Source organism: Gekko japonicus, unplaced genomic scaffold (genome assembly GCF_001447785.1).
Source record: "Gekko japonicus isolate JY-2015 unplaced genomic scaffold, Gekko_japonicus_V1.1 scaffold131, whole genome shotgun sequence".
NCBI classification, from domain to species: Eukaryota; Metazoa; Chordata; class Lepidosauria; order Squamata; family Gekkonidae; genus Gekko; species Gekko japonicus.
Genome location: NW_015167061.1, coordinates 807,450 through 834,962, shown reverse-complemented (window position 1 = coordinate 834,962; position 27,513 = coordinate 807,450). Strand labels below are relative to the sequence as shown.

Genomic DNA, 27,513 nt, shown 5'->3' with positions numbered 1-27,513 from the left:
ACCGGAAGCTGACTAGTCGACGCACAGGCCCAAGATGTGGATGCTTCTGTTAAATTGTGTTTTTGTACCTTCTATGATCTGCATCCCAGTTATGGGGTTTCCTGCTTGTACCTCTTGCATTACTTCCACTTTTCGTGAAGGTCAAGTCTCACAAACCCTCATTTATCATTCTGACTTTGATTGTATTTCGTCTGTAGTTACCCAATGTTCTCATGAGGGCATAAGTTACAGTGTTTGTGTAAATCAAGGGAAATTTATGTGCTTTCGACCCCAGTCCAATGTGACTCGGGCCCGTATTAATGTTTATGCTTATATTAGTGGATGGTACACAAGTCCTGATACTTTCACCTCTTCCCTTTTAGCGTCCAATGTCACTTCCCAGTCTAGTCAAAGTATGCAAGTCTGTTTTGACATATGTCATGCCATCTCTCGAAGTCGAAAGTATAGTGCAGGGGAAATTAGACAAACGTGTGGAGGGCTAGCTAAAGAGCAGAGCTATGCCAAAGAAGGGAAAATGTTTCTGTCATCAACTTATGAACTTGAAGCACAAGTCTGGTATGTCTCTAATGATGGTAATATCTCAGATGGACCTCAAGGTGGAATAGTGGGAGGAGGGAAAGCCCACCCGTACTTTAAGTTATCCCAGGGAACTAGTCTAACCCCTTGCAGCCATAACCACTGCACTCCCTTGTGCTTACATTTCCGAGCATCCGAGAACCAGGGAAGAAAGAAACTGATGTATGGGGTTGGCATAGATATTGGTGGTCGAAAAAGTCCATACGGACGCATTGTCATAGAAACTATTAGTTCAAAAATCCAAAGCACTGAAATGAAGATTCACACAACCTTTTGGTCAGAAATGGGGAAAGTAATAGAAATCCCCCCAGTGACCAAGAATCTATTTATCGATCTTGCTGAAAGAATTGCAGGAGAACTATCAGTTAAGAATTGTTATGTCTGTGGAGGTACCAATATGGGAGAACAATGGCCCTGGGAGGCCAAAGAGGTAGAACTTAATAATATCTCCCATGCTTTCAACCTTTCCTGGAATAATATCCACCGCCCCAGTAGATGGATCCTGAAAAATCCCTTAGTTGGTCATACTTGTTTTATACGACAGGGAGCTCCTTTTAACATTTCAGTGGGAGCCCTAGATTGTGAAGAAGGATGGTTCTGTAATGGCACCCAGCCTAAAGCCTATATTAATTTTGCTAATCCGAATGTCACCCAAGCCCCACCTTATGTTAATATGAGTCGTTTACAAGTCCTATGGGACAACCCCTGTAGCACTTCTAAAGAATGGAGAGCTCCAGACTCCTTATACTGGATATGTGGTTCAGCTGCCTATGCAACCCTGCCCCTTACATGGAATGGTGCTTGTATATTAGGTACTATAAAACCTAGCTTTTTCCTCCTACCCCTCACTGTCGGAGAAAGGTTAGGAGTCCCAGTATATGATGAGTTAGGACGCTCAAAGCGAGAAATACGGGGATTAGCTGTAGGTAACTGGAAAGATGATGAATGGCCTCCAGAACGTATTATTCAAGTATATGGTCCAGCTACCTGGGCAGCTGATGGTACATATGGTTATAGAACCCCCATTTATATGCTAAATCGAATAATTAGACTACAAGCGGTTTTAGAAATCATAACTAATGAAACTTCCCTGGCTCTGTCTGTATTAGCCGAAACCAACACACAACTTCGCACTGCTGTTTACCAGAACCGACTTGCCTTAGATTTCTTATTAGCAACTGAAGGAGGAGTTTGTGGAAAGTTTAACCTTTCAAATTGTTGTTTACAGATTGATGACAATGGTAAAGCTATTGAACAGATTACAGAACATATGCGTAATTTAGCCCATGTCCCAGTCCAAACCTGGACAGGAATAGATACTGAAGATTGGTTCGGAAACATGCTTGGAGATTGGAAACGTATATTGTTCTTAATAGCTTTAGCCTTTGGTGGTTTGTTACTTCTCCCTTGTTTGATACCTTTGATTAAGAATGTAGCTACCAAAACAGTTAATGCAATGTTAGCTCACAATGATACTGTTAAACTTTTATATTTGGTTACTGCTAAAAGGAACAGGTTGAACACTAATGCATAAATTCTTCCACAGGTTAAAGAAGAAAAGTACTGTTAGTTACTGTATACTCTCCAGGCAAGGAATAAATGCTATGCCATGTTATTGGTCGGTCTCTCTCTCTGTCCCAGAGAAAGGACCGAAAGGGGGGAATGAAGTAGGCATTTATTATTCCTTGCCCATATAAGGGGATAGTTGCTGTTCATGTTCCAGTCATAAGGGGGCAGAAGTGAGCTTGTGTAGTTTGGGAGGGAAAAGTAAGCCTAGTCAATGGAAAATTCCACTCTGGTGATGTAAATGATGACGTGTAACCTTGTTGCAGTATAAAAGCCTGGAGCCTGCATTGCTCTGGGTTCAGTCTGTTTAAAGCGTGCTTCGCTGACTGAACCGGCGCCAATAAAGTTCTTCTCCTTCTGTTGATCTGGTGGTCTGTGCTTGGGCTTAGGCCCCTTTCTCCGTGCTACAACAACACAACCTCACAGTAAAGCAAGCTCAGAGGATACTTCTCCAGCCTATCCTTCAGCATGTGTATGAACATACGAAGCTTCGGCCTCAAGGGGCTTTGCTGCCCCAAGCGAGGGGTACTCCGCAATGCCTGGGCCCATGCCCACACCTCTGCTTGCCAGGTGCCAGGCAGAGCCTTTGGGGCTTGCTTGGGCCCAGCTGGTGGGAGTGCAGGCCCAACACGCGTTCAGCCCCTGCAATGCACCAGCACCCGCCTTCCGTCTGCCGCCACCGGGAGGGGGTCACGTGGACAGAGAAGTCCGACCCTCCCAGGTCTCAGGCAGAGAAGAGTCCTGGCTGGAGATTTTGGCTACCTCTCATCGCCGTCATCAAGCAGAGCAAGAGAGAGCGGCCTGGCCAGTAAACAAGCCCGTGCGCTTCCCCAACTTGTTGATGTCGTCCTCACTATTAAGTTGGTGCACCCTCTGAAGCCTTATTTGGTGTGTTCTCGTTGGAGCGCACGGGGAAGCCTCCAGTTCTCACTTGCCTGGATAATGAACAGTAAAGCTGGGATCTTAATTGCCCTTCCCCTGGGATCAAAAGAAGAGCCTGGAAGCACACCGCTCCCTTTGATCTGCTCAGATGCAAATTTAGGGGAGAAATGGGGGAAAGAGCCGACGTCTGCCCAGAGACGATGTTGCCAATGTTGCCGTGGAGATTCAGAAACGCTACCCCCAAAAGTTGGGGCCTGTGTCAATGTTCCCTCTAAGCTGTGGAGTCTTGTGCAGGGTTCCCTCTAAGCTGAGTTAGTGTGAGCCAGCTCACAGTTTTTTAGCCTTCGGCTCACACATTTTTGTCTTAGTTCAGGAAGAGTGGCTCCAGAGCAAACTAATTTAGGCAGTAGCCAGATCACCTGCTCACAATTTTAAAGCCAGTTCCCCAAGTAGAATTTTTGCTCACAGGACTCCATACCTTAGAGGGAACATTGGTCTTGTGAGCAAAAATTCTACTTGGGGAACTGGCTTTAAAATTGTGAGCAGGTGATCTGGCTACTGCCTAAATTAGTTTGCTCTGGAGCCCCATCCCTTCCTGAGCGAAGACAAAAATGTGTGAGCCAGAGGCTCAAAAACTGTGAGCTAGCTTACACTAACTCAGCTTAGAGGGAACACTGGTCCATGTAGGGTTAATTGCTGAGTCAGCAGAGAGCCCCTTCCCCCTCCAGATGAACCCCCTGTTGGATGCCCACAGAGAGAGAGAGAGAGAGAGAGAGAGAGAGAGAGAGAGAGAGATTCATTCTCCCAAGGTGGGTTAATACTGTGTACTGAATCACATGTTTGTTTGTATCCTATCTGTTTAGAGAGCTAGAAAGGCCGCCAACTTCAGATCTAGTTTGTTGTTCTGACTGGAGAATAGAGTGGCTCGTATTTAGCATTTTATGACTCTTTGTCCTGAACAAGAAGAAGCTCCAGTCTCGTTCTGACTCCATTGGAGGAGCACTCTCCATTAGTCTTAGAATGACTTAAGATGTCTCCATTAGACTTCTGCCATGTAAGTTAGACCTAAGATGTTCTCTCTAGCTGTGAGGATCTAGAAATATAGCTCTTTGTTATTTTCCATCCCGTATACTTTTTCCCATGTTAGGTTGAAGTAAACTTATTTATATTTTAATACACACCATGGACTCTGCCTCTTTAATACTCTGCTGACTCTGCTGATTAACTTTAAGAAATTAAAATACCGAATATCTAACACATCCACATACCTAGAAACACACCAGGCTGGATGTGCCATGAGGCTCCTGTAACTTGACGCCCCCCTGTCTGTCTGTCCTTCGTGACCATAGATGTAATTAAGGTCTACAGTCCAGTGTTCCCTCTAAGCTGAGTTGGTGTGAGCCGGCTCACCGTTTTCTAGCCTCGGGCTCACACATTTTTGTCTCCGCTCAGGAAGGAGGGCTCCAGAGCAGACTAATTTATGCAGCAGCCAAATGGCTCGCTCACAACTTGAACGCCAGGGGCTCACAGAGTAGTTTTTTTCCTCTCACAAGACTCCACAGCCTGGAGGGAGCCTTGGTCGACACCAGTATTACTGCATTGTCCCAAATCTCCCTGATGCGGCAGAAGAAGCCCTGGGTTTCAGAAGTTGATCTCCCAAGTTCTGCATCCGTTTCTGGTCACTCTGACCTTGCCCAGGAGCTGAGTTTACTGGACTGAGGCGCCAGAGTCGGGCCCCTCCGACTTTCACCGGCAAGCTCGCTAGGGTGAAGGGAACGGCTCTTGAGGTCAGGTCTGCAGTCACGCGGGCAAACTCTGCAAGATCCTTAGATTTGCAGTCTCCCGCCGTGTTAACTAAAGGACCTGGCCAGGTGGTGCCAGCGGATTATATCACCACTGCTCTGTGCAATTCCTTTTCAAATTTCTCCCTAACCTGAGCAGCCATATATATAGTCTTGCAAGCACATGATCGAGGCTCCCTCTAAGCCGTGGAGTCTTGTGAGCAAAAATTCTACTTTCTGAGCTACTGGCATTAAAGTTGCGAGCCAGCGATTTGGTTACTACATAAATTAGTTTGCTCTGGAGCCCTTCTTCCCAAGCTGAGACAAAAACGTGTGAGCTGGAGGCTAAAAACCTGTGAGCTAGCTCACACTAACTCAGCTTAAAGGGAACACTGCTCAGGACCCTAGACTGGAGCAAGCCAGCTTCTCGGGTTTAGGGAAGTGTCTTAAACAAGCTCTTTTCTCCTGTCAGTAAGCTAAGCAGACTGGAATGTCCCCGACGGAAGACATCGATCAGCCCAAATGTGTGACGACAGGAAGCCTCCCAACAGGTTCATACTTATGGAATGAAATCACGCCAGTACTAAAATCTTATTTTCCCACAGCCACACGGAGGAACTTCTGTGAGAGCCAGTGGAGTGCAGGGGGTCAGCCATGCCGGACCAGTCTCTGGGAGGCCTTTTCTTGGATCCCCACTCATGCCATGGAAGCTGGCTGGGTGACCTTGGGTTAGTCACTGTCTCTCAGCCCAACAGGGTAGTTGTGAGGAGAAAATATGACGTAAAAGCTGTTTGTTTGGTGTCGTGGTTAAGTGCCCGGACTCTAATCTGGGAGAACCGGGTTTGATTCCCCACTCCTCCACTTGCACCTGCTGGATGACCTTGGGCAAGCCGTAGTTCTGGTCAGAGCTGTTCTCTCAAGGGTAGTTCTCGAGAGAGCTCTCTCGGCCCCACCTACCTCACAGGGTGTCTGTTGTGGGGAGGGGAAAGGAAAGGAGTTTGTCAGCCGCTCTGAGACACCTTTGGGTAGTGAAGGGCCATGGGGTATAAATCCAATCTCTTCTCTTCTTCCGCCGCTGCTGCTGCTGCTGCTGCTGCTGTTGCTTTGGGGCCCCATTGGGGACAAAGGTGGGGTATAAATGAATTAAATGAAGAGGTAATACATAATAGTGGCCTAAATCTATGTTGTTGCGCAGGTCCCACTCGTCTGAAGAGAACAGACTTTCTGGTGGGTGAGCCCTAAATCTCTTTCTTTGGTTCTTTTGTGTCCTGACCCGGAGAGGTCTGGGCTCGTACGCCAAGCAGGGTCTGCTCTGGCAAAGACTTGGATGGGGGACCTCCTTGGACCACCAGCAGTCGGGAGGACAGCAGTCGGGAGGACAGGGGCAGGCTTCATTCAGCCGCCTCCAGGCCCCCAAGGAGGGGTCAGTCACTAGAGGTTGCCATGACTTCCAGGTGCACACACACACACACATAAGAAAAATACAAAAAAATGTCCCCACCCCCACCCCAATTAACTCCTGTCTCTTTAGGAGGAGGAGTAAATGAAAGCAATAAATGTGGGCCCAGAGGCAGGAGGGACTCCTCCTGTGTAGGAAAACGGACATCTTCAATTCCTTAACATTCATGACTGTGGGGTGGGATCAGGAGGCAGAGCCAGTCTCATATATGTGACCGCCCCTTTTCCTCTCCCACACCCATCAAGAGCAGCGTTCCCTCTAAGCTGAGTTAGTGTGAGTTAGCTCACCGTTTTTTAGCCCCTGGCTCACACGTTTTTGCCTTAGCTCAGGAAGGCTGGCTCCATTGTTCCCTCTCAGCTGTGTTAGTGTGAGCTAGCTCACCATTTTTTAGCCCCCGGCTCACACATTTTTGCCTTAGCTCAAGAAGGAGGGCTCCAGAGCAAACTAATTTATGCAGGAGCCCAATCGCTCTCTCTCAACTTTAAAGCCAGGAGCTCACAAAGTACAACTTTTTGCTCACAAGACTCCACAGCTGAGAGGGTGCGTTGATCAAGAGCCTCAGATGACCTGGGGATCCCTGATGGTGAATCCAAGCCCAACAGCCTCCATTCCTCCCCGCCCCCCCCCCCCACAGGCTCCCTGAAGGAAACAAGCACGGGGAGAGCCCCACTTCCAAACACCGGGGCTAAGTGGAGTAAGTCTGGTGAAAGCCAGCACATGTTCCCCAGCCGGTGTCGGCCTGGCATCTTCCCATCGGGGAGACACCTCTGCAGAACTCTCCGGCCGCACCAAGGGAGGAGAGGGCGGCAGAAGAGCAAGGCCCGAACAGACCTCGCTGCCTCCAGAGAAGAAAGGGGCCCCTCCCTGCCCCCAGCGGAGCAGGGGACCGGTGCCAACCGAGGCGCCACGCAGATTAACGCCGCTCAGCGCCTCGTGAACATTTAATAAGAGCCAGTTAACGAGGGATCGACGGCAGCCCTGCAAGTTGCCACAAGGGCAGAGAAACCGTTTGCGTTGGCACATTTTGGGAACAGACGGAAGTTGCTTCACCGGGAGCAAAGCCTTGCTGACCAAATTCGAGAGGAGGATTGCAAGGGAGTGATCCGCTTCCCATCGGAGCTTCACCAGGGCAGCACAAAAGCCGTTCTCCCTGCTCAGCACTCTCTGGGGGCAAGTGCCTTCACTGATGTGCCCCCTCGCTCCCAGTCCACAGCGGTGGGTTGGTTCAGTGTCTCTTTTGCCCCATGCGGATGCTGCCTTCGGGGCAAACCCTTTTTGCAAGAATCTGCCGGGGCCCCAGTTTCGTTCCAGTCCACCCCTCTGGCTCCAGCTGATGCCAGCCAGGTGGGGCAAGAAACAAGCGAGCAAGGAGGCAGGAGATGTTCCCTTCCCAGGACCGCAGAGCACCATTTTGCTTTCGAAGGCAGAGGTGCCCCCAGTCTGCCCATCCCCATGCATGGCCACGGCCAGAACTTCCCTCCAGGAACCGGTTGTGCCCGCTGGGTGCCCTCTTGCCCTTAACGGGGCCACACGCTGAACAGAGCATGGCTATAATCCTCTCCTCAAGCGGCCCGGAGGCACCGGCGCTGTCCCCACCCCACCACCCCGCCCTTGGTCGGCCAAACCAGAATCCATGATGCAAAAATTAAAAACGGGCCGGATAAACACCCTTTGATCCACCCATCCATTTCTCAGGGATGTTCCTTCCCACACCCAAGCTGCCTCGATCAGCTTCCCTGGTGGCGCCACCCGCCTCCCCACCCTGCAGGGGGTCTGGCCAGGAGGACCCCCCTCCTCAGCCGGCTCGCTGAGGCACTGCAAAGCGGGACAGTGGTGGGACGGACGGGGCCTCAGATGGAGCTGAGATGGTTGCTGGCTGGTGCTGGGCAGAGGGGAAGTGCGCGGACTCTCATCTGGGAGAGCCGGGTTTGATTCCCCACTCCTCCACTTGCAGCTACTGGATGACCTTGGGCAAGCCATAGTTCTGTCAGAGCTGTTCTCTCAAGGACAGCTCTGGAAAGAGCTCTCTCAGCCCCACCCACCTCACAGGGTGTCTGTTGCGGGGAGGGGAAGGGAAAGGAGATTGTGAGCCGCTCTGAGACTCCTTCAGGTAGTGAAGGGTGGGGTAGAAATCCAATCTCTTCTTCTTCTTCTTCACTCAGGCTGTTTCGGTTCATGCGCTCAGTTGCAGCATTTGTGTCTCCCATGCTCTGCCCTTTTTGGCACGTGGGCTGGGTTTTGGTTTTCTTTGTAAGACACTTTGAGCCTCTGGGTATGGAGGGGAAGATGGGGTATAAATATTTAAATAAGAAACTGCGATAAATCTGCCCACAGGTCAAGGGGGGTGGGATGCTGGGGCCACCTGGTCCAGGGCGGGGCCTCCTCAGTCCATTCGAGTCTCCACAGCGACTCCTTGGCTGGCAGCGCTTGCCCTGGAGTAACCCTGCTTTCCCAATACGGGCTCCCACACCTTCAAAGCCTTTGCTCTCAGAACGGTGGTGCCAGCAGATTATATTACCACCGTCAAAGGACTCTCCAAAACACGAGCCATTCGCTCCACCTCCCCCGACCACAGGGGCTTCCAAAAGAAGATTTACCACCTTTGGGTGAGAAAGGGAGAAGCAGAAACCCACGTGGCTTCCTCGCCTCTCTCTGTAAAGCGCTCCCCGTCTCTGCCTTGACCGGCTTTTGCCCCATTTGGAACTAGAAGATGAAATTAGGCCGATGGGCGTCGATTACAGAGAGGACGACGTGTAGCTTTCCTTGGCTCTGGATCTGGGGAGGCCTGGCACCGGAAGGAGGTCTTTAGACTGAGCCGAGGAGGAGGAGGACGCCCCAGTTGCACAAGGAAGGGCAAGGCCAGGTGGCTCCTGCCCCCATTCTAGCCCACACAAAATGGCACCGACAGTGGCCTTGCTTCACGGGGCTGCCTCTTCCCAACCCGCTCATCCCACCTCTGCAAAAGAGCGCCCAGCCCAGTCGTAATCTGCCAGTGAGCAAAAGAGGAAGAGAGAGTTCTCACCCACAGCAATGCTAGAGACCAGCCATGCCACAGCCAAACAAAAGGGAGCCCTTCTTCAAGAGAACGTGCACTTGGTTTTGTGGAATTCAGCAGCTGAAAAGTTAATGGAGAAGGACAGATGGGTCGACTGCGAGACATGATGACTGAATAGAATTGTCCATGTTCAAAGGACGCCTACCCCTGAACGTCAGGTGCTGGAACAAGCAGCAGGGCAACCCCAGTACATTCTGGCCCTGCTCTGCGAGCTGGGAACAGGATACTGGGGCTGGCTTTGGACTGCTCCAGCAGGCTTACATGAAGGAGCAATTTCTAGAGACCCAGTTTGGTGTTGTGGTTAAGTGTGCGGACTCTAATCTGGGAGAACTGGGTCTGATTCCCCACTCCTCCACAAGCAGCTGCTGGATGACCTTGGGCTAAGCCATAGTTCTGTCAGAGCTGTTCTCTCAAGGGCAGTCCTCGAAAGAGCTCTCAGCCCCTGAGCCCCACCTCCCTCACAGGGTGTCTGTTGTGGGGAGGGGAAGGGAAAGGAGTTTGTCCATCACTCTGAGACTCCCAAGTGAAGGGCGGGGTATAAATCCAGTCTCTTCTTCCTCCTCTTCTCCGGGTGGCCCAGAGAGTCAGGAGTCCTCCGGTCAGCCCAGAGAGTTGGGGGCCTGGATGGAAGGGGGGCCTTAGCAGGAAGTCAGGGGGCCAGCCCCCAAAATGCCCCATTGTGGCCAGAGGCCTGGGGAGAGAGTTTTTTCATAGTACACCGAGAGTGGTTTGATCTGCCACGCCCTCCGTCTTCAGACTAGAGGGCAGGAATTCGGGGGGGGGCGAGAATCCCCAACATCCCCGGCCGTCCTTCCTTACTTCTTCAGTTAAACCTGCCCTTCCCAGGCTGGCCCCAAACAGCCTCAAAGACCAAGGCCTAACCAGCACAAAGAGGCAAGAAGGGGGCTTCCAGCAGGGGATGTTCTGCTACCCAGAAGGACAGCGGCTGAGGATGACGGGGGGCAGAAGCAAAGTAGCCGCTCCGGAGGAGGGCCGAGAGGCAGCCCAGCAGTTGGGCTCAGATGCCAGGGCTGGTTGGGGTCCCCTTCTCAGCAGGCCTGCTATCGAGGCCCCGTGAAGCTCTGGGGTCGCCTCTCCCACCCGGCAGCCAAGAGGGCAGCCCTCCGATGTGCGCCAACTGAAGTGAGGAGCAGACACACAGACCGTCACATCAGCCTTTGCAAGGGACTGTCAGACAGAGAGTGCAAGCACGCTACAAGGACAGGCAGCGGCTTGGCTGGCGCATTCCAAGACAGCCTTCGAATTCCTCTGTTGACGGCGGCCCTCTGCAAAACCTGCCATCAGAGTCTCACCCACCATCCGGCCTCTCTACCCCGAAGCCAGGCAGTTTGCAGCCTGTGGCCAACCACCAGAGCTGCGGGCACAAGCCCAGCACAATCCCCAGAAGCCAGCCCAATGCAACCGCCTGCCTCCTCCCGCCCTCCTTGCCACTAGTTATTTCTGCCACTTGTGTCAACCTTCCGTTCCCATCTGGGCCTCCCTCCCCTCGCTGTCCTTCATTCTGATTTCCTGTCCATCTTCTCTTGCGCCAACGTCTCCTTATGCCGTTTGGTGTGGTGGTTCGGAGTGGCAGACTCCAGTCTGGAGAACCGGGTTTGATTCCCCACTCCTCCTCCATGTGCAGCCAGCTGGGTGACCTTGGGTCAGTCAAAGCTCTCTCAGCCCCACCGACCTCACAGGGTGTCTGTTGTGGGGAGGGGAAGGGAAAGGAGATGGTAAGCCGCTCTGAGACTCCTTTGGGTAGTGAAGGGCGGGGTATAAAAACCAACTCTTCTTCTTAGCTGCTTAGTCTAGGAGACCCAGGTTCCAATCTCTACTCTGTTGTGGAAGCTCGCTGGGTGACTTCAGGGCAGTCACAGCACTCTCAACCTAACCCACCTCACAGGCAATGTTCCCTCTAAGCGGTGGAGTCTTGTGGGCAAAAATTCTACTTTGTGAGCTACGGGCATTAAAGTTGTGAGCAAGCCATTTGGCGACTGCATAAATTAATTTGCTCTGGGAGCCATCCTTCCTGAGCGAAGGCAAAAATGTGTGAGCTGGAGCCTAAAAAACTGTGAGCTAGCTCACACTAACTCAGCTTAGAGGGAACACTGCTCACAGGGTGGTTGCTGTTGTGAGGACAGGAGACGTCAGCCCACCACCCCAGAGGACCTGAGGGCTGACATATGCAAAGGGCTCCGGCTGAAACAGGGTGAGGGTTGACCATCTCACGCCCTGCCCTGGATATTCAGAGCCCTTCCCCCCCCCCCCAGCATCACGGCCTCCACGTTCTGTCAGGCACCTGCGGCTGAGCTGGCGAGAGCCCAACGGAGCATGTGTGGGCCGCGGCAACTGCAGGGCTCAGCATTTCGGTGTGTGCCTCAAAACGTGATCCAGGTTGGAAAGAGCAGCTCCTTCCAGGCACTTGTGCTGGTGCACGTGGAGTCCTTGCAGAGGGAACATCCCGCGGAAGCAGAAGAGCTGTCGAGGGCAGTGTTCCCTCTAAGCTGGGTTCGTGTGAGCCAGCTCAGAGATTTCTAGCCTCTGGCTCACACACTTTTTGTCTCGGCTCAGGAAGGGTGGCTCCAGAGCAAACCAATTTATGCAGCAGCCAAATCACTCGCTCACAACTTTAGTGCCCGGAGCTCACACAGTAGAATTTTTGCTCACAAGGCTCCACAGCTGAGAGGGAGGACTGGCGAAGAGTGGAGGGATTCAGGACCCAGCCAAAAGGGACTCGATGCACCTTGGCCTTGGCACAGGGCTGCTGGAAACAGACACTCTCTGTGAGGACCCAAACATTCAGCCCACACCGGCAGGTGTGTTCATACGTGCAAGAAACAGCAGCTCTGAGCCACAGCAAATATTGCCTGAGGAGGCGAAACTCTTTTGCAACTCCTTCAGGGCCAGATCCTGCCACGACTCCATTGCTTCGGAGGTTTCTTCATCTCTAGCTGGAGAAAGGGGCTGGCCGAGCACAGGCAGAGGAATTCTCGACATGGGGCTGGCTCTTAAAACGGCTCAGGAAGATCACTGAGAGGGGCTTCCAGCGGCAGGGGCCGTTGCCAGGGCTTCGGAAGCCGGAGCCTCACGGTCTAGGCCAATTCGTCTCGGGAGTCAGTTTTGTGGCTGCTGCAAAGTGGAGGGGACAGTTTGCCATGACCGCACAGCTCCACTCTCGGCTGGTTTTTCTCGGTTCCAAGCGCCGCAATCCCAGGGCTTCAAAGGGAAGGCGCAAATAAAACCCGTGAGAGCCCCACGGCGGGGACAGTCACTTGAGCCTCCGTCTCCATGAAGGCACCATTCATAAAACGCTGAATAATACGTCGTTGTGTGTTTCCTCACTGCCCCTTGTAAACATCTCAGTGCTCACTTGCGGGAAAGGGCTGTCCTGGGCCCAAGAGGGGGAACTAAGCTGCTCAAGACAAAATGTTTCCAACGGGAAACATCCCCCAGACCCCATGGAGCATGGCACCAGCCACTCTGGAAGGGCGGCCTCGGTGGTGAAGAAGAACATCTCTTGATGCCGTTCCAGTGAAATACTGTAACTTGGCAGGGCTACGAGCACAAGCCTAGCAGATACTGGAAGGGGGGGGGAAATCAGAGCCCCTTGACAGTTTCCCGTCTGGGTGACACCTCCCCCCCCCCTCCATGCCTGATTCCACTCACTTTAACTCCTTCCTCCCCTAGTCCACCTTTGCCTGCAATCCAGGAGCAGGGGACAGGAAGCAATGGTTGCCTAGCGACTGCCCAGTGCTTCCCCTCTGGTTTCAGGATGGCCCAGATGCGGCAAGGGCGCCCTGCCCTGTTCTGCTCCCTTCTCCTAGAAAGAACCGGGGGGGGGGGGATGCGTGGATTTGCTACCCCCACTTTTTGTTTACACCTGTAAACTGTGACATTCGAGAAGACTTTAACTCAACTCAATTAAAATTAAAATATATTCCCTGGTTAGCATTTGGCTGGGAGACCACCGAAGAAGTACCGGGTTGCTACCCAGAGGCAGGCGATGGCAAGACCAACTCTGTTTGTCTCTTGCCTTGAAAACCACACAAGGGGTCACCACAAGCCAGCTGTGACCGGCAACACGTCATTCTTTTCCGTGACCTGCGTGGCCCAGGCTAACCCAACCCTGTCAGCTCTGGGAAGCGAAGCAAGATTGGTCCTGGTCAGTACTTGGAGGGGAGCCCACCCAGGAAGCCCCCAGGGCTGCAAGGCAGAGGCAGGCCAGGGCAAAACCAGCTCTGGGCGTCTCTTCCCTTGGAAACCCCATGAGGGGTCGCCATAAGTCGGCTGGGCCTTGAGGACACTTTGCAGGACATTTGGCGATGAGTGGAAAGAGCCAGCAATCCCGACGATCAGCCGCTCCCTGACCAAGGTTCCCTCTAAGCTGTGGAATCCTGTGAGCAAAAGTTCGACTTTGTGAGCTCCTGTCACGACAGTGGTGAGCGAGTGATGTGGCTACTGCGTAAATCAGTTGGCTCTGGAGCCAGCCTTCCTGAGCTGAGACAGAAATGTGAGAGCCGGAGGCTAAGAAACTGGGAGCTAGCTCACTCTAACTCAGCTTAGAGGGAACACTGTCCCTGACCCCTGGTTCCTAGGGGGCATTGGCTACCCCACTGGTGCCGTTTATGTTAGCCTGGATACTCAACATTTGCACACACACCCCCCCCCCAGATGTCTTGCCTCGAGGCTGGCCCTGAACGCAGGGCAAGAGGGCCACGTGATGATGATCCCACTGCAGGGCCACGTGAGCACCGCTCGCTTTGTTCTTTACAAGCGGGCAGAGCACACCAACATCTGCCTGGCACCTCAGCCAAACCACATCAAGGACCCACCTTGTGAAGGGCGGCGGGGGCGGGGGGGGGCCCTGCCAAGAACGCAGGAAGAAACAAAGCTTCGTCTCTGCTGCTTGACGGACCATCCCTCCAGCACTTCCAAGGCTGGCTTCTCTTTCCTCCTCTTTCTCCGGTGGGGAATGCTGGAAAGGGCTACGGAAACACGACATTTCCTGGCCATTTGGGCTGGTGGCGTGGGCGCTGGATTAAGCTGGCAGTGGTGGGCATTAGTGCTTCCCGGGTCGGGTTAATTGGCTGCGACCAAAAGACACAGACAAACGTGCAGAGACAAACACAGGCCGCCAGGACTGAGCCAAGGGTATCTCCGAGACAGGGCCCTGTGCAGCCCCAGGTCTTGACCTCGGGACCCCCTGTGGAGCGGCGTGAGGGCTCGGCTCTGGGACGCCTGCTGGGGAGAGAGAGGAGCCCCCCTGGGACACAGTGGCGGCAAGCCCAGTCTGTCAAGAGCCACGTTCCGGGGCTGTCCCTCCTGCCTTTGCCGCCAAAAAACTCAGCGCTGCGTTTCCCCACCTTCATTGCTGGCAAGATCCAGTGTAGTGGTTAAGTGGACATTGGTGGTTTTAAGTTGTTATGTGAACCTTAAGGGAGTTATGGGACAGTAGTGAATGGTGTGTGAGTGTATATGAATATTGTTGTAGATCACCAAAATGATAATTTTGTTGTACTATGTACAATGACAATAAAGTATATTATTATAAGTGCGGGGACTCTAATCTGGGAGAACCGGGTTTGATTCCCCACTCCTCCACTTGCACCTGGCTGGATGACCTTGGGCAAGCTGAGCTGTCCTTGAAAAAGAGCCGTTTCTGTCAGAGCTCTCTCAGCCCCACCTGCCTCAACGGGGTGCCTGTTGTGGGGAGGGGAAGGGAAAGGAGTTTGTGAGCCACTCTGAGATACCTTCGGGTAGTGAAGGGCGGGGTATCAATCCCATCTCTTCTTCCCTGTTGCCTGGATTTAGATTATAGGCTGCCCTGGGCAGGGACCTTGGATTTTGCTGCTGTTATTCTGCACACAACTAAGGCACGTCTCAACAGAGCCCTCCTTGGCAGAAGTCAATTGCCACGTCCTGCTATCCCAGCTCTGAGCCCAACGGCAGAGTCCTGGCTCCCTGGCTGCGTGACATGCCTCCCGGGAAGCCTTCGGGCCAGGACCCCCCACCACGCGGATCCTTCCATGGTTCTTGCGGGATGGCTCGTTAATTAACCAGGTTAATGAGGAAACTGGAACGAGCTCTGCCAGAAGCCTCCCCAAAGGGAGCAGCCAGCCAAGGAAGGCTGTGCCTCCACCTAATCTCATCTGCCCACGCCCAAAGTTACCATCGGCCGGGCCCAGAACGAAATCGCTCCTGATTGCGGGGCTGAAGAACACGCCACCAAGAAAAAGCGCACAGAGAACAGGGCAATTCGAAAGGCAGACCTTTCGCTGCCTCCGCATTTGCAATTCTGTGCACCCTGCGCTGACGTCTCCTCCCAGAGACTGACTGCTGAAAGCGTAAGCCCCGGTCGCTTCTTTCCCTCTGCAGGCCAGAAGGGAGAAGGGGGGGGGGGAACACCCCAGGAGAGCAGATAAAAGGTCAGGTTTGAGCCCACACTGCTCTCTGCTGAAGACGAAGCCTCTGGGCTGAGACGACGGTGAAGCAAGCCTCCTCCCACTGTAAAGGGCCTGATCCGACCGGTGTGCATGGGCCTTGCTCTTGGAGCGAGCGTGAGGAGATACCCTCCTCTGCTGATGGAGAGCAGAGGTGACTGAGGACGGTGAGGGAAGTAACTTCTTGGCATGGCCCTCTCCAGGCTGCCCACGGCTCCCTCTAAGCTGTGGAGTCTTGTGAGCAAAAATTCTACTTTGTGAGCTGCTGGCATGAAAGTTGTGAGCGAGCGATTGGGCTACTGCATGAATTAGTTTGCTCTGGAACCGTCCTCCCTGAGCTGAGACAAAAATGTGTGAGCCGGAGGCTAAAAAACTGTGAGCTAGCTCACACCGACTCAGCTTAGAGGGAACACTGGCGGGCAGTCGCTGGCATGGGAGCCAAAGCTCGGGGCTAATCCCCTGAAACATGCCTGGATTTACACCAGACAGCATTTGGCCCCTCGCAGCCGGTGCCGCCCCAAAGGGAACCTCCAGTGTGCTGAAACCCAGAAGGTTCTGAGGCTAACTGGGTCTCTGGCAGGGCTGGGATGTTGCTTTCCTCCTCGTGGCAGGGTGGGCCAGCCGGCGGGAGAAGAGCCCTTGGAGGGGATCGGGAGGCAGCCATTTCCGCTCCCCGTCTCCGGAGAGCAAGGCCGCTCCTGTTGCTGCCCGTCCGCCGGGCAAAAGGGCCAGCTCTCTCGGGTCTTCCCCATGGAGAGAGGACAGAAAAGCAGGGTGGACCCAGACGCCTCCCCCCTCCCTCCCCGACAGGCCCATCCACCGGCCAAACTCATTTCCAACTCCTTGTATTTAACTTATTTATTGACTGGTCAAACAGCCACACGCACGCACAGAAGCTGGAACATGGACCGGGGCCGGCTTGGATCCCGCACGTCCCGACGTGATCCCTGCCGGGAACTGCCGGGCGGAACGTGCTGAGAAACGAGGAGGGCCCCCCGGGGAGAGAACAAGCCAAAACCCAACGTCACTCCAAGGACTGGACCGGAGGGAGCAAATTAAAAAAGAAAGGAGGGGAGGGGTGTGTGGGGGGGGGAACCACGACGAGGCTCTGGCGGTGGGGAGGGGCCGAAGGCGGAGGGACGACGATGGCGACGGGGCGGGCAGCACGTCCGGGTCTCTTCGCGGTGCCGCTCCGGGCAGGAGGCGGCTCAGGGGATGGAGGCAAGGAGGTCCTTGAGGAAGCTGTCTGGGTCGCTGATTTCAGACAACAGCCCTGGAAGCAGAACGGGTCCAGTCAGTGCAGTGCGCCCAGGAACTGGAGGCAGGAAGCCCCACCCTCCCTCCCTCCCTGCCTGCCGTAGTACCCTCATTCTGCGCTTCGGCCTCCGGCCCAAAGGACAAGGAGATAATTCCGGGCAACCCGGAGGCCCCCTGGCCCAGGGCCAGCTGCCCCCATTCCCTACATCAGGCAGCTCCAGGCAAGCCTCCAAGGCCGGCCAACAGAGAACAAAGCGCCCATCCAAGCCGGTGCGAGCCACGCTTTCCTGGGGCCCTCCCAGCCCTGCTGCCGCTTGACAGCCTTCTAGCTGAGGACCGAGCAGAGAACCTTCTGCCGGCAGAGTGGAGGAGGCCTAGAGCTCCGCCCACTGCTCGCAGACGCCTCAGATGAGCGAGCCAACCTGCGTGCTTCAGCGGAGATCAGCACTCACCGGCCACGTCCAGAAATTCTGAGAAGGTCTCCACCGGCATGAACTCCTCCTGGAAGGTCTTGAGGGCCTTGTCGGCCGCCTCGTGGATGGGCATGTCGTTGTGACGGATGTACTCGGCCAGGGAGTAGGACCAGCCTCCCTCCGTGTTGCTCGCAGGCACCTTCTGAGGGGGAGGGGAAAGAGGGGTTGGGCCTCACTTGCTGGGGTGCAGGAGACTTTTAACAATATTAAGAGTGAGGGATCTCTCCTCCTGGAGGAGCCAAGCAGGGAGCAGAGGCCCTGAGGGGGAATTCTCCCGTTCACGTGCCCCGTGTCTGGTTTCAGGGCCATGGCTCCCCGTTGGGGCCGCTTTCATGCACTCGGTGCACATGTGCGACGGGGGCTCCGGTGGAATGCCGCCAGGGGCAAGTCCCTTACTTTGAACATGTTGTAAGTCAGATCCACGAGGGCCCAGAAGAGGAGACCCGAGCGATAGGCAGCGTAGTCCTTCACCGCTTTATCCGTTAGCCTGCAAAGAAGACGCAATGGAGTTCGAGCCCGGGAATTAATTGCTTTCGGCTGCTGCCTACAGCCCTGCTGAGGAATAATCTGGCTGTGATAACAGCCGGAAGCCCATCAATAAAACATGTGGGAAAAGGCAGCTGAGAGAGAGAGGGCGGGCGGGCGGGCGGGCACAGCAGCTGCAGCCAAAGACAGGCCCGGCTTTCTCACAGTAAAACGACTCTGAATGGACTGCAGAGACAACCGCGAGGAGGCCGGGCAACGCCAACTCGGGCAAGGCCTTGAAAGGCCTGCAGTCGCTCGTTTCCATGGGAACGGCTTTAGAAACTGCAGGCCGGCTTCTGGACCCCACGGCAGGCCAGCCACGGCTGTGCGCCCACGCGGACCCGTGAAGGAGTGGGAGGTCCCGCAGGAGTCTTCCTCCGCTGCCGCCTCTGCCTCGCGGACCCCCAGTGTCGGACTAGGATCTGGGAGACACAGGTTCGAATCCCCACCCTGCCACGGAAGCTCGCTGGGTGACCGCCGGCCAGTCACTCTCCCTCAGCCTCACCCACCTCACAGGAGGGTCTCTGTTGTGAGGACACAACGAAGGAGGAGAGAGTGCTGTAAACCACTTCGCGTCCCCACTGGGGAGAAAAGCGGGATGTGTGTGGGTGTGTATGTGTGTACACACAAGAAGAAGAAAAGAAGAAGAGATTGGATTTATTCCCCTTGTCCTTCTTCTCAGAGAGGCTTACAATCTCCTTTCCCTTCCCCTCCCCACAACAGACACCCTTGTGAGGCAAGGCTGAGAGAGCTCTGAGAGAACTGTCCTTGAGAGAACTTGTGACTGACCCAAGGTCCCACCAGCAGCTGCATGTGGAGGAGTGGGGAATCAAAACTGGTTCTCCCAGATAAGAGTCCGCGCTCCTAACCACGACACCAAACTGGCTCTTTACTGTTTGTCTTTACTGTTTTTGCAACTGGAGTCCTAAACAGAGATAGATAGGTAGGTAGGTAAGTAGATAGAAATGATAAATATTATGGGCCTCTGCTGCAAATCTCCCACCGCTTCCCTCAGGATGAAAGGCCCTGAGACATTCCAGACCTGCAGGCAGTCACTGTAGGAAAGGGCTCCCCTGGGAACCAAACCGACTTTCCCAGAACTCGGGAGCAAACACGAATCAAGGGCAGATTTCCCCTGCGATGGCAGAAAGCCGCAAAGCAATCAATAGCACAGCATCTGCAGCCCCTCTGAATGTGACCGGGCCCCTCCAGCAAGGTCAGGAAGTGCCCGAGCAGCAGGCCTCCCCCCCACACAGAGCCACTGCGGTCTGCAGCCTCAGAACGGGCCGGCAGAGGCAGCCACCGACTCCCAGGGAGCCCCCCCCCCCTTTGCAATGTCTCTAATCCAAAAGTGGCATTCAAATAATTTTTTGTGGGGTGTGGTGGGGAGACAAAACATAAGCCATTTTCACTCAGCAGGGTTGGAGTTACAGGCAGCCATGGCCAAATCCAGATCCAGAACAGGGTTGCTGCAATCGGTGGCTGGAGCAGGAGCCAGAACAAAATTAAGGAGAAAATTCTGTGCCAGGGAACAGGCAGGGCAGAGGGAACGGGCCCCCAGACTCACAAGGGCTTCCCCGGATTTCTTCTGGGCCGCAGAAAGGCTCTGTTTGGTGTTGTGGTTAAGTGTGCAGACTCTAATCTGGGAGAACCAGGTTTGATTCCCCACTCCTTCACTTGCACCTGCTTGGATGACCTTGGGCAAGCCATAGTTCTGATAAGAGCTGTTCTTGAAAAAGAGCAATTTCTGCCAGAGCTCTTGCAGCCCCACCTGCCTCACAGGGTGTCTGTTGTGGGGTGGGGTGGGGAGGGGAGGGGAGGGAAAGGGAAAGGAGTTTGTGAGCCGCTCTGAGAGACCTATGGGTAGTGAAGGGCGGGGTATAAATCCAATCTCCTCCTTCTTTTTCTCTTCTGTGACTGCCCTGAGCCCACGCACTCCCGAGGTTGCTCGCCATGCAAAGTTTTCTTGCTCATGCGTGGTGGGTCCCAAAGAGCAGCACACCTTGGCCTAGAGAGCCCCTGCACATGGCCCCACGTGACGGTCCACCTCTCCTCCTCCCTCTGCTTCTAAAAAAGGGCGAATCTAATGCTCAGATTGCAGCCTGAGAGGGTCGTCCCCGCCCCCCCCCCCCGGGGCGGGAGCCTCCGGCTCACCTGCTGGCCCCCCCCGGCGACACCACCCGGGCCTGGGAGACCACCAGCAGCCTTTTGAGGATGTCGATGCGCATGGCCTTCCACTCCTCCGGGGGCAGGATGTGCAGCGCCAGCACCGTGTAGTAATGCGGCCCGTCCACCTCGAAGGCACTCTCCACCCACTTCTCCTTCGGCTGCTCCAGGAAGCCCTGGAAGTTCTTTTCTTCGCGGGAGGTGGCGCGCGTCCTGCAAGGGAGGTCACACTGTCCAATGGCGACTTTTGGACCACACGCACGCGCGCACATACACAGAGCAACAAAACTGACGACTGACCCTTGGGCCAAGACCAAATGAGCAGGGCCAGAGCCAAACGCTGCTCAGTTCTGGTCCCGGAGCACCTCTGAGGCCAACAAGATGCTCAGGCGTTCGAGAATCGGGGCCTCCCTTCGTCAGCTACCCTCCCCTCTGTTCACCTGGTCCATCTGCTGGAGGGTCAGAACTGATGCTCCCTCTGAGCTGTGGAGTCTTCTGAGCAGAAACTCTACTTTGTGAGCTACTGGCCTTAAAGTTGTGAGCGAGCGAGTTGGTTCCTTCATAAATTAGTCTGCCCTGGGGCAGGTGATGCTCTGACTTCTTGGTGCTTGGGGGGGGGGGGACAACAGTGGGAGGGCTTCTAGTGTCCTGGCCCCACTGGTGGACCCCCTGATGGCACCTGGTATTTCTGACCACTGTGTGACACAGAGTGTTGGACTGGATGGGCCACTGGCCTGATCCAACATGGGCTTCTCTTACGTTCTTATGTGCTCTGCTACCAAAAACCGAAGCTGCGACCTTGAGGAGGCAGATCTTCGTTCTCGCCACGGCCCTGCCCACGGCAGCTCTCCCTGGTTCGCAACAAGGCTGTTTCCGGCACCGGCTCCACTCCCTTCGAGTCCAGGCGGGTGCAGAATCCTCCCACCCGGCCAGGCTTACCAGAGCCCTCGTGAGCAGCCCTGCTCAGAGCCCCCAGCCAGCCCCCCCGGCAGCAGCAGCAAGAGCCCGCCCCGGCCCAGAAGAGCACCCGAGGGACGAGGGCAGAGAGGGGTACTGACGTGTTGAGGACGTAGAGCACCGTGTGGATGATGTAGGGGATGAGGTGGACGTTGCTCTCCCGCCCCCCGCCGCCCGTGTCCACGCTGAACGACTGCTCCATGGCGAACCGCAGGAAGAGCAGCTTGGTGTCGTGAACGTTGAGCTGGTACGTCGGCTCCCGCTGGCCCGTGCACTCCTGGAGGTACGTGTTGTGCCTGCGGGGGGGGGGAGGGGAGAGACAGCCCCCCTGGATTAGGCTGCAGCTCTGATAGCCGGGCAGGGAGCTCTCCGGGGCGTGGGTCAGCATCATTACAAGAGGGTAGGGAAAAGCTTGCCTCAGGGAGGGCTAGAAAGGGACGAGACCGTCTAATGGCAGGACGGCCAGGGTTCCAGGGGCAAGGACGACTTCCAAGCTGCCACCTCCCCCCCCCCCCAAGGGCACACAGGAGACCTGGGGGAGCATGCCGCCCCTGCCCCAGGAAGGCCTGCTGGGGGTGCTGAAGGGCCACACAGCTGCCCCCAGACTCACCGGGCTAAGCAGGTAGCAAAAGCCGATTCTGGAACGTGGGGGCCCCACACCGGCAGCAGCCCGTTGCACTTGGTGTTGGCATTCTGCAGGGCTGCGCTTTCCCATTCCTCGCGTCCGCGTGCCAGCCTGTGTTGAGAAAGGAAGGTCAGGCCCCTGAGAAAGACCGAAAAGTCGCACCCAAGGCCCTGGAAGCAGCCCGCGGGTCTGGTCTGCTCCGGTCAGGCCCCACTAAGGACACCGGTGGGAAATGCACACTGCCGGACTTTCACCCAAGTGGATGAGGCTGGCCAGGCATGACCCACCCACCCCTGCCTGGAGCAATGCAGCAGCAGACAGAATCAGGACCACAACAAGCTACGGCCTGCTCTGCGCACTGAAAGCACCATTCAAACACCCAGCGCCCTTCGTCCTTTGGTCACGAACAAAGCCATGACTGACCACAAACGGAGAAAAGGGCTCCCCAGCGCACCCGGTGGCCGCCAAGGAGCTGCGCCCGTGGGGCCCTGGATGTGCCCAGCCTCACCTTACAGCGGCCAGGTGGCAGTCGTAGTGGACGATGTTGAAGTGGGAGACGGTGCTGTAGCCCTGCTGCTTCCGGGGCTTGTTCTCAAACTCCTCCAGGGCCACCCGCTTGGTGAAGGTGTAGATGCCCAGGACTTTGGTGGGCTGCAAGGAGAGCAGAGGCGTCACGGCCCCGGAGTCGGTGGGGCCGACCCCCTCCAGCTGCTAGATCTGCTCCTCCACAGCTGGCTGTTTTGGGGGGTGGAAAAGGGACGGAAGCAGCAGCAGCTGCTGCTCATTTGCAGCTCTGGGCCTTGACAGCGCACCCCCTTGATCGCTGACGGAGTGCGCTCCCCACTTTCCCCGGGAGCAGAAATGCTACCAGAAGCACAGAGTCCCCGCAGCCAGTGTTCCCTCTAAGCTGAGTTGGTGGGAGCCAGCTCACAGTTTTTTAGCCTCCAGCTCACACGTTTCTGTCCTAGCTCAGGAAGGGATGGCTCCAGAACAAACTCTTTTATGCAGCAGCCCAATCGCTCGCTCACCACTTTAATGCCAGCGGCTCACAAAGTGGAATTTTTGCTCACAAGACCCCACAGCTTAGAGGGAGCCTTGGCAGCAGCCTACCTGGAACTTGTAGCCCTCCCGACAGATGCAGCAGGTCAAGCCGGGCTCTTCGATCAGCTCCTCCATCTGCTTCAGGAGCGCCGTCTTCGTCACCACTTGGCCTTTCTCGTTGGTCTGGGAAAAACTCTTGGCAAGCCGGGGGGGGGGGTTGGGGGGATGAGAACATCTGCTGGAGCACCTCTGGAAACATCTCGCAGGAGGGAAAGGGCCCTGACTTCACCGCTGCTCTAATCCCTTGCCAGGCCACCCCAACCCACCCCTGAGTCCCCTCCTGCCCTCAGCAGGCCTTGGACAGTGGCAGGGAGGAAGGGGGGGGGTCCTCGGCTGCCCTCACCGTCATGCCCAGCGTGCCCAGGGCCTTCTGCCGCATCGCCATGGCCATGCGCTTCTTCTCCGCCCGCGTCTCCCTCCGGGCCGCGTCGATCTTCTTGTTCACGTCCGGGTGCTCCCGCAGCGCCTCCAGCAGGTTCTCTGCCAGTGTCCCGATCCCTTCGTCGCTGGACACTTGCTCCAGTTTGTGCAGGTTCGTGATCGAGTCGGTCCCGATCAGCACCTGCCGGGGGGGGGGCCCACGCGCATGAGCCAGCAAGCAGAGGCTTCCCCAGAGCGGGAAGGGAGAAGCAGCAACCCTCCGCCCCCACTTGAGCCACGGAAGCTGGAGGAGTGCCCCTCCAGACCCCCGGAGCCAGTTACCAGAGGCTCCGCCCTCTAACTGGAAGGCGCAAAGGGCTCTTTGACCTCTCCCAACCCAATCTGGCCAGCAACAGAGGCCTTGGGAGAGCCTGCCCACCCTGGTGCAATCCAGCTGCTCACCGTCCTCTGCCTCCATCTCATTTCACATGCGTGAGCAACTGAGGAGCACGAGGGGCGGCCCCCGCAAAGCCTCACCCTGGGAGGGTGGGGAGAGCCCTTTGCCTCTGCTTGGACTCAGGAGGCAGGGAGGGGTCCTGATCAGAGGGGCCCGCTGGGAAGTCACCACACGTGCAGGAGTCAGAAGCAAGAAGGGGAGGGGTGGCAAAGATCCCCCCTCACCTGTGTGGCCGGGTGCTGCGTGGCAAGGCCCCGCAGGAGCCTCAAGATGAAAGGGAGCGCTGGCCGAGACAAGAACTTCTTCCAGACGTCAGCATCCAAACTGCACAAGAAAGACGGAGGGGTTAGTGTACCGTGTGCTGTTTGAATGCTGTCATTATTCTGGTATTAGGCAACGTATTTTGTCACCAATTCTGGGTAGTGTTTCAGGTTTTCCTAGGCCGAACAAACTATCGTTTTTGCTAAACAGCACTGGGGAAAACATAACTGAACCTATGGCAAAGTTTTTACTGGCTGCTGCCTCTATACCCAGTAAAATTTTCTAAGTGCTTAATGCAGGGTCTTTTAAGTGGAAATTGTATCTTATCCAGAAACTGAATCTTGTCTCTTAGATATTATGTTTTATTTCTATGAAATGCCATTAAAGGAATGTGTGGGACAGAAGGGTCATAGCCACAGAAAGGCAGCTGAGAGCCAATTTGGTGTCGTGGTTAAGTGTGCAGACTCTAATCTGGGAGAACTGGGTTTGATTCCCCACTTCTCCACTTGCACCTGCTGATGTGACCTTGGGTCAGTCGTAAGTTCTGTCAGAGCTGCCCTTGAAAAAGAGCAGTTTCTGTCAGAGCTCTCCCAGCTCCACCTGCCTCACAGGATGTCTGTCGTGGGAAGGGGAAGGGAAAGGAGTTTGTGAGCCGCTCTGAGACTCCTTTGGGTAGTGAAGGGCGGGGCATAAATCCAATCTCCTCCTCTTCTTCTTCTTGTGCCCTACTTGGAAAAGAGCCTGTCCCTAGATGGATGGGGAGGGGAGAAACGGTTCCTGGCCCATCCCAGCCATTCCCTTGCAGTCTTCAGGCACTCATCCCCAGACACGAGTCAGACTTGCCATGGGGATGCAATGCAGTCCTTCCCCCCCCCCCCCCCCCCCCCCCGCATTCAGGCAGGGAGTCTTCTGGTGGGCGGCGGCCCCAGGTGGAATGCTTCTCTCAAAGAGAAGCTGAACTCTGAAAAGGGGTGTGTGTGTGTGTTGGGGGAGGCAGATGCTCCCTTGCTTGGCCTGGCACAAAGGGCTCCCTCTGAGGCCTGAATGTCCCCTGGTGGGGGGGGGGGGGGGAGAGAGATGTGCTCCCTTAGAGCGGGTTCAACGATGCATCTCGCCCCTCATTGTCTGAGGTGGGCGAGCAGAGAAAGGCCTTTCCCAGCACCCCAGAGAGCCTCTAACTGGAACCTGAAAAGATCTTCCACCTGCAAGACCTGCTCTCTGCCACTGAGCCAAGATGAGCGACGCATGCAGGGGCAGAGCACTGGCCCACGTAGCCAGGACTGCCCACCTTCCCTGGGCGTCAGCCATCAAGTCTCCACGCCTGAGATCCCAGGGACAGGACTCAAGACCCAAGAAGCCCCTCCCCCCCCCCTTTTGGCCTGTGACGGGCCCCAGGGACCCCTGCTTGCCCACGGCCCAGCCCTCCCGAGCACGGGGGCCCTCGCTCACTTCTTGGCGCTGGGGATGTGCTTCTTCATGTAGTCCAGGGCGTTCTGCGTGATCCCTCTCTGGAGGATGAGGTCCTTCAGCAGGTGCCCGTTGCTGTTGTTCTTGATGCCCGCAGCGATTTTGCAGAAGCAGTCCAGGAAGACCTTGTCGTCTCCACTGTGCTCCTCGTCGTACCTGAGGAAGGAGGGAGGCGAGGCCCAGTCACTCCCTGCAGGGGCTTCGGCTCAGAATGAACCCCAGGAGAGCTTCGGCTCCCTCAACCCCCCTCCCCACAGGACTATTTGTGCTTCCAGGCAGCTCACGGTCTGTTTGCGAGAGACGACACACAAGCTGCCTCGTTTATGAGAATTATTTCACTGTTCAGAAACTGATGTCTGCGCTGGACTGCAAACACCTTGCACCGTCTTGGAAAGAGTCAGGATTTCCATCTACCTCAGCACCGCCATCCTGACTGGCAGTGGCCCCTCCAGTGAGGAAAGGCACCTGGTCCAACACCTGCCCTCCAGGGATCAGGCCTGGGACCTTCTGCATTCCAAGCAGATGCTCTGGTTAAACCCCCCCCCCCAGCTACTCCTGTCTCTGCCGGAGGTTTTGAAGACCTGCCCGCTGATGCGAACCTTTGGTGCCCCAATCTGCAAACCACCCACTGAGACACAGGCCAGAGAGTGAAGCTTGCTGTGACACCGACCGGAACTGGCTTTATTGCTTTATGGCGCAGCTGTTGTTCTAACTATTTTAATCAGCTTCGTTCTAAGAATATCTCCTGTTGAAAAGCAGGCTACGCATCCCCAAATAAACAAATGCTGAAATTATCAGCGACAAGTCCGGAGGCCCTGCCCAGCTCCCCCACGCCCTGCATGTAAACGGTTGGAGGGCAAGCCCTCCCAGGCAGCTTCCTTCTCGGAGGACAGGCCCTCCCATGCCCTGAAGGGCTGAGGATGCCGTTCCATAAATGTGCAGGAAGTGCAGAATATGGCATCAGGATCCAGCTCCCTGGGAGAGCCCAGCTTTCTTTTTTAAAAAATCAAAATGCCAAAGAGCAAGCGCAAGTTTCTAGCCCTCATGGGTGCCAATATACGCGAAACCTTTCAAAATCTCACAAAGCTGAATAAGATTCTGTGGCTGGCAAACCAAGATTAAATTAGGGAAAACGGCAAAATAATGTAAGCAAAAGAAGAAAAAAAACATCATGCAAATCTGCCCTGTATGAATAGAGAATCCAGCTTCCGTTCCCACACACAGAATTTGGGCTGCCGGGAAACAATTTTTTTTTAAAAAAACCCTAATTCAGATCCCCCATCCAGCCCAACTTTCACAAGGTGTCCAGATTCTCCAGAAGGCAAGTCCAGCCCTGGATTTCAGACCTGCAGACCTGCGTGCTGAGAGACAGGCCTGATGTGTATGCTCCCCACCCCCACAGCCTTTCTTACACACAACCCCCCCCCTTCTCTCTGTGGGTTCAGGGGAGGGCTGGCCTTGGGGGGGGGGGGGCTGTCACCTACTTGTCGAAGTTGCAGTAGGGCTTGAAGCGATCCACTAGGATCTGCATCTTCTCCGTTTCACCAAAGGACAGGTAGGGGATGATGCGCAGGAGGCCCTGGAGGACGCTGGGGTTGGAGCGGACAAAAGTGCTGTTGATCTGGTCCAGCAGCATCACCAGCTGATCCTTGTCCCCTGTCAGGAGGAGGATGCCCTGGGGGGGGGGGGGGGGGGGGGGGGGGGGGGGGGGGGGGGGGGGGGGGGGGGGGGGGGGGGGGGGGGGGCCCCCCCCGCCGCCCTTTGGCCTCTCCCTCTTGCCTTGGGCTGCCCTCCTCTCTGCCCCACCTCATTTCCCCTCCCCCACGACTAGTGGCCACTGACAGACTTCTCCTCCTCCACAGATCGATCTGATCCCCTTTTCAAGCTGCTTATTTCCGTGGCCACCACTACCGCCTCTGGCAACGAGGACGGCGTCAACTCCTATGATCTTTTTAGCGCAAGATACGTATTTGTTGGCGGCAGCAACTACTACCCAGGCAGAAACGGATGCCCCTCCCAGGAGCGAAGGCCGAGAGGGATGCTTCACAGGGTCTTGTCCCAGCCCAGCCATGGGACTTTCCTAAGTTTCTGGACCAAAGATG

The 27,513-nt window shown here is 55.5% G+C and overlaps 2 protein-coding genes across 2 annotated transcripts in view; one reads left to right on the top strand and one right to left on the bottom strand.

Moving 5' to 3' along the window:
- Positions 1–674: 674 nt before the first annotated feature.
- LOC107111578 (endogenous retrovirus group 3 member 1 Env polyprotein-like) lies at positions 675–7,209 on the top strand. Its single transcript, XM_015412558.1, has 3 exons — positions 675–1,334; positions 1,554–1,934; positions 6,899–7,209. Exons 1-3 carry the CDS (start codon positions 737–739, stop codon positions 7,207–7,209), a joined length of 1,290 nt encoding a protein of 429 aa, XP_015268044.1. The 5' UTR covers positions 675–736.
- Positions 7,210–16,610: 9,401 nt separating this feature from the next.
- Positions 16,611–27,513, bottom strand: part of UBR4 (ubiquitin protein ligase E3 component n-recognin 4) — a 136,680-nt gene continuing 125,777 nt past the window's right edge. Inside the window, 12 exon segments of the mRNA XM_015412557.1 lie at positions 16,611–17,035; positions 17,472–17,634; positions 17,889–17,979; positions 20,172–20,396; positions 21,242–21,436; positions 21,751–21,876; positions 22,274–22,416; positions 22,876–22,989; positions 23,210–23,428; positions 23,908–24,007; positions 25,394–25,567; positions 26,896–27,086. Coding sequence (XP_015268043.1) covers positions 16,971–17,035; positions 17,472–17,634; positions 17,889–17,979; positions 20,172–20,396; positions 21,242–21,436; positions 21,751–21,876; positions 22,274–22,416; positions 22,876–22,989; positions 23,210–23,428; positions 23,908–24,007; positions 25,394–25,567; positions 26,896–27,086 — 1,806 coding nt within the window. The 3' untranslated portion in view covers positions 16,611–16,970.

Bases quoted from the DNA above. Each gene is read 5' to 3' on its own strand.
- LOC107111578 (XM_015412558.1), top strand. From the start codon at position 737: ATGTATGGGGTTGGCATAGATATTGGTGGTCGAAAAAGTCCATACGGA. The intron at 1,335-1,553 runs GTTCAGCTGCCT...TTCAAGTATATG, and splicing joins CTCCTTATACTGGATATGTG to GTCCAGCTACCTGGGCAGCT. The intron at 1,935-6,898 runs GTATATTGTTCT...CCCCCCCCACAG, and splicing joins CATGCTTGGAGATTGGAAAC to GCTCCCTGAAGGAAACAAGC.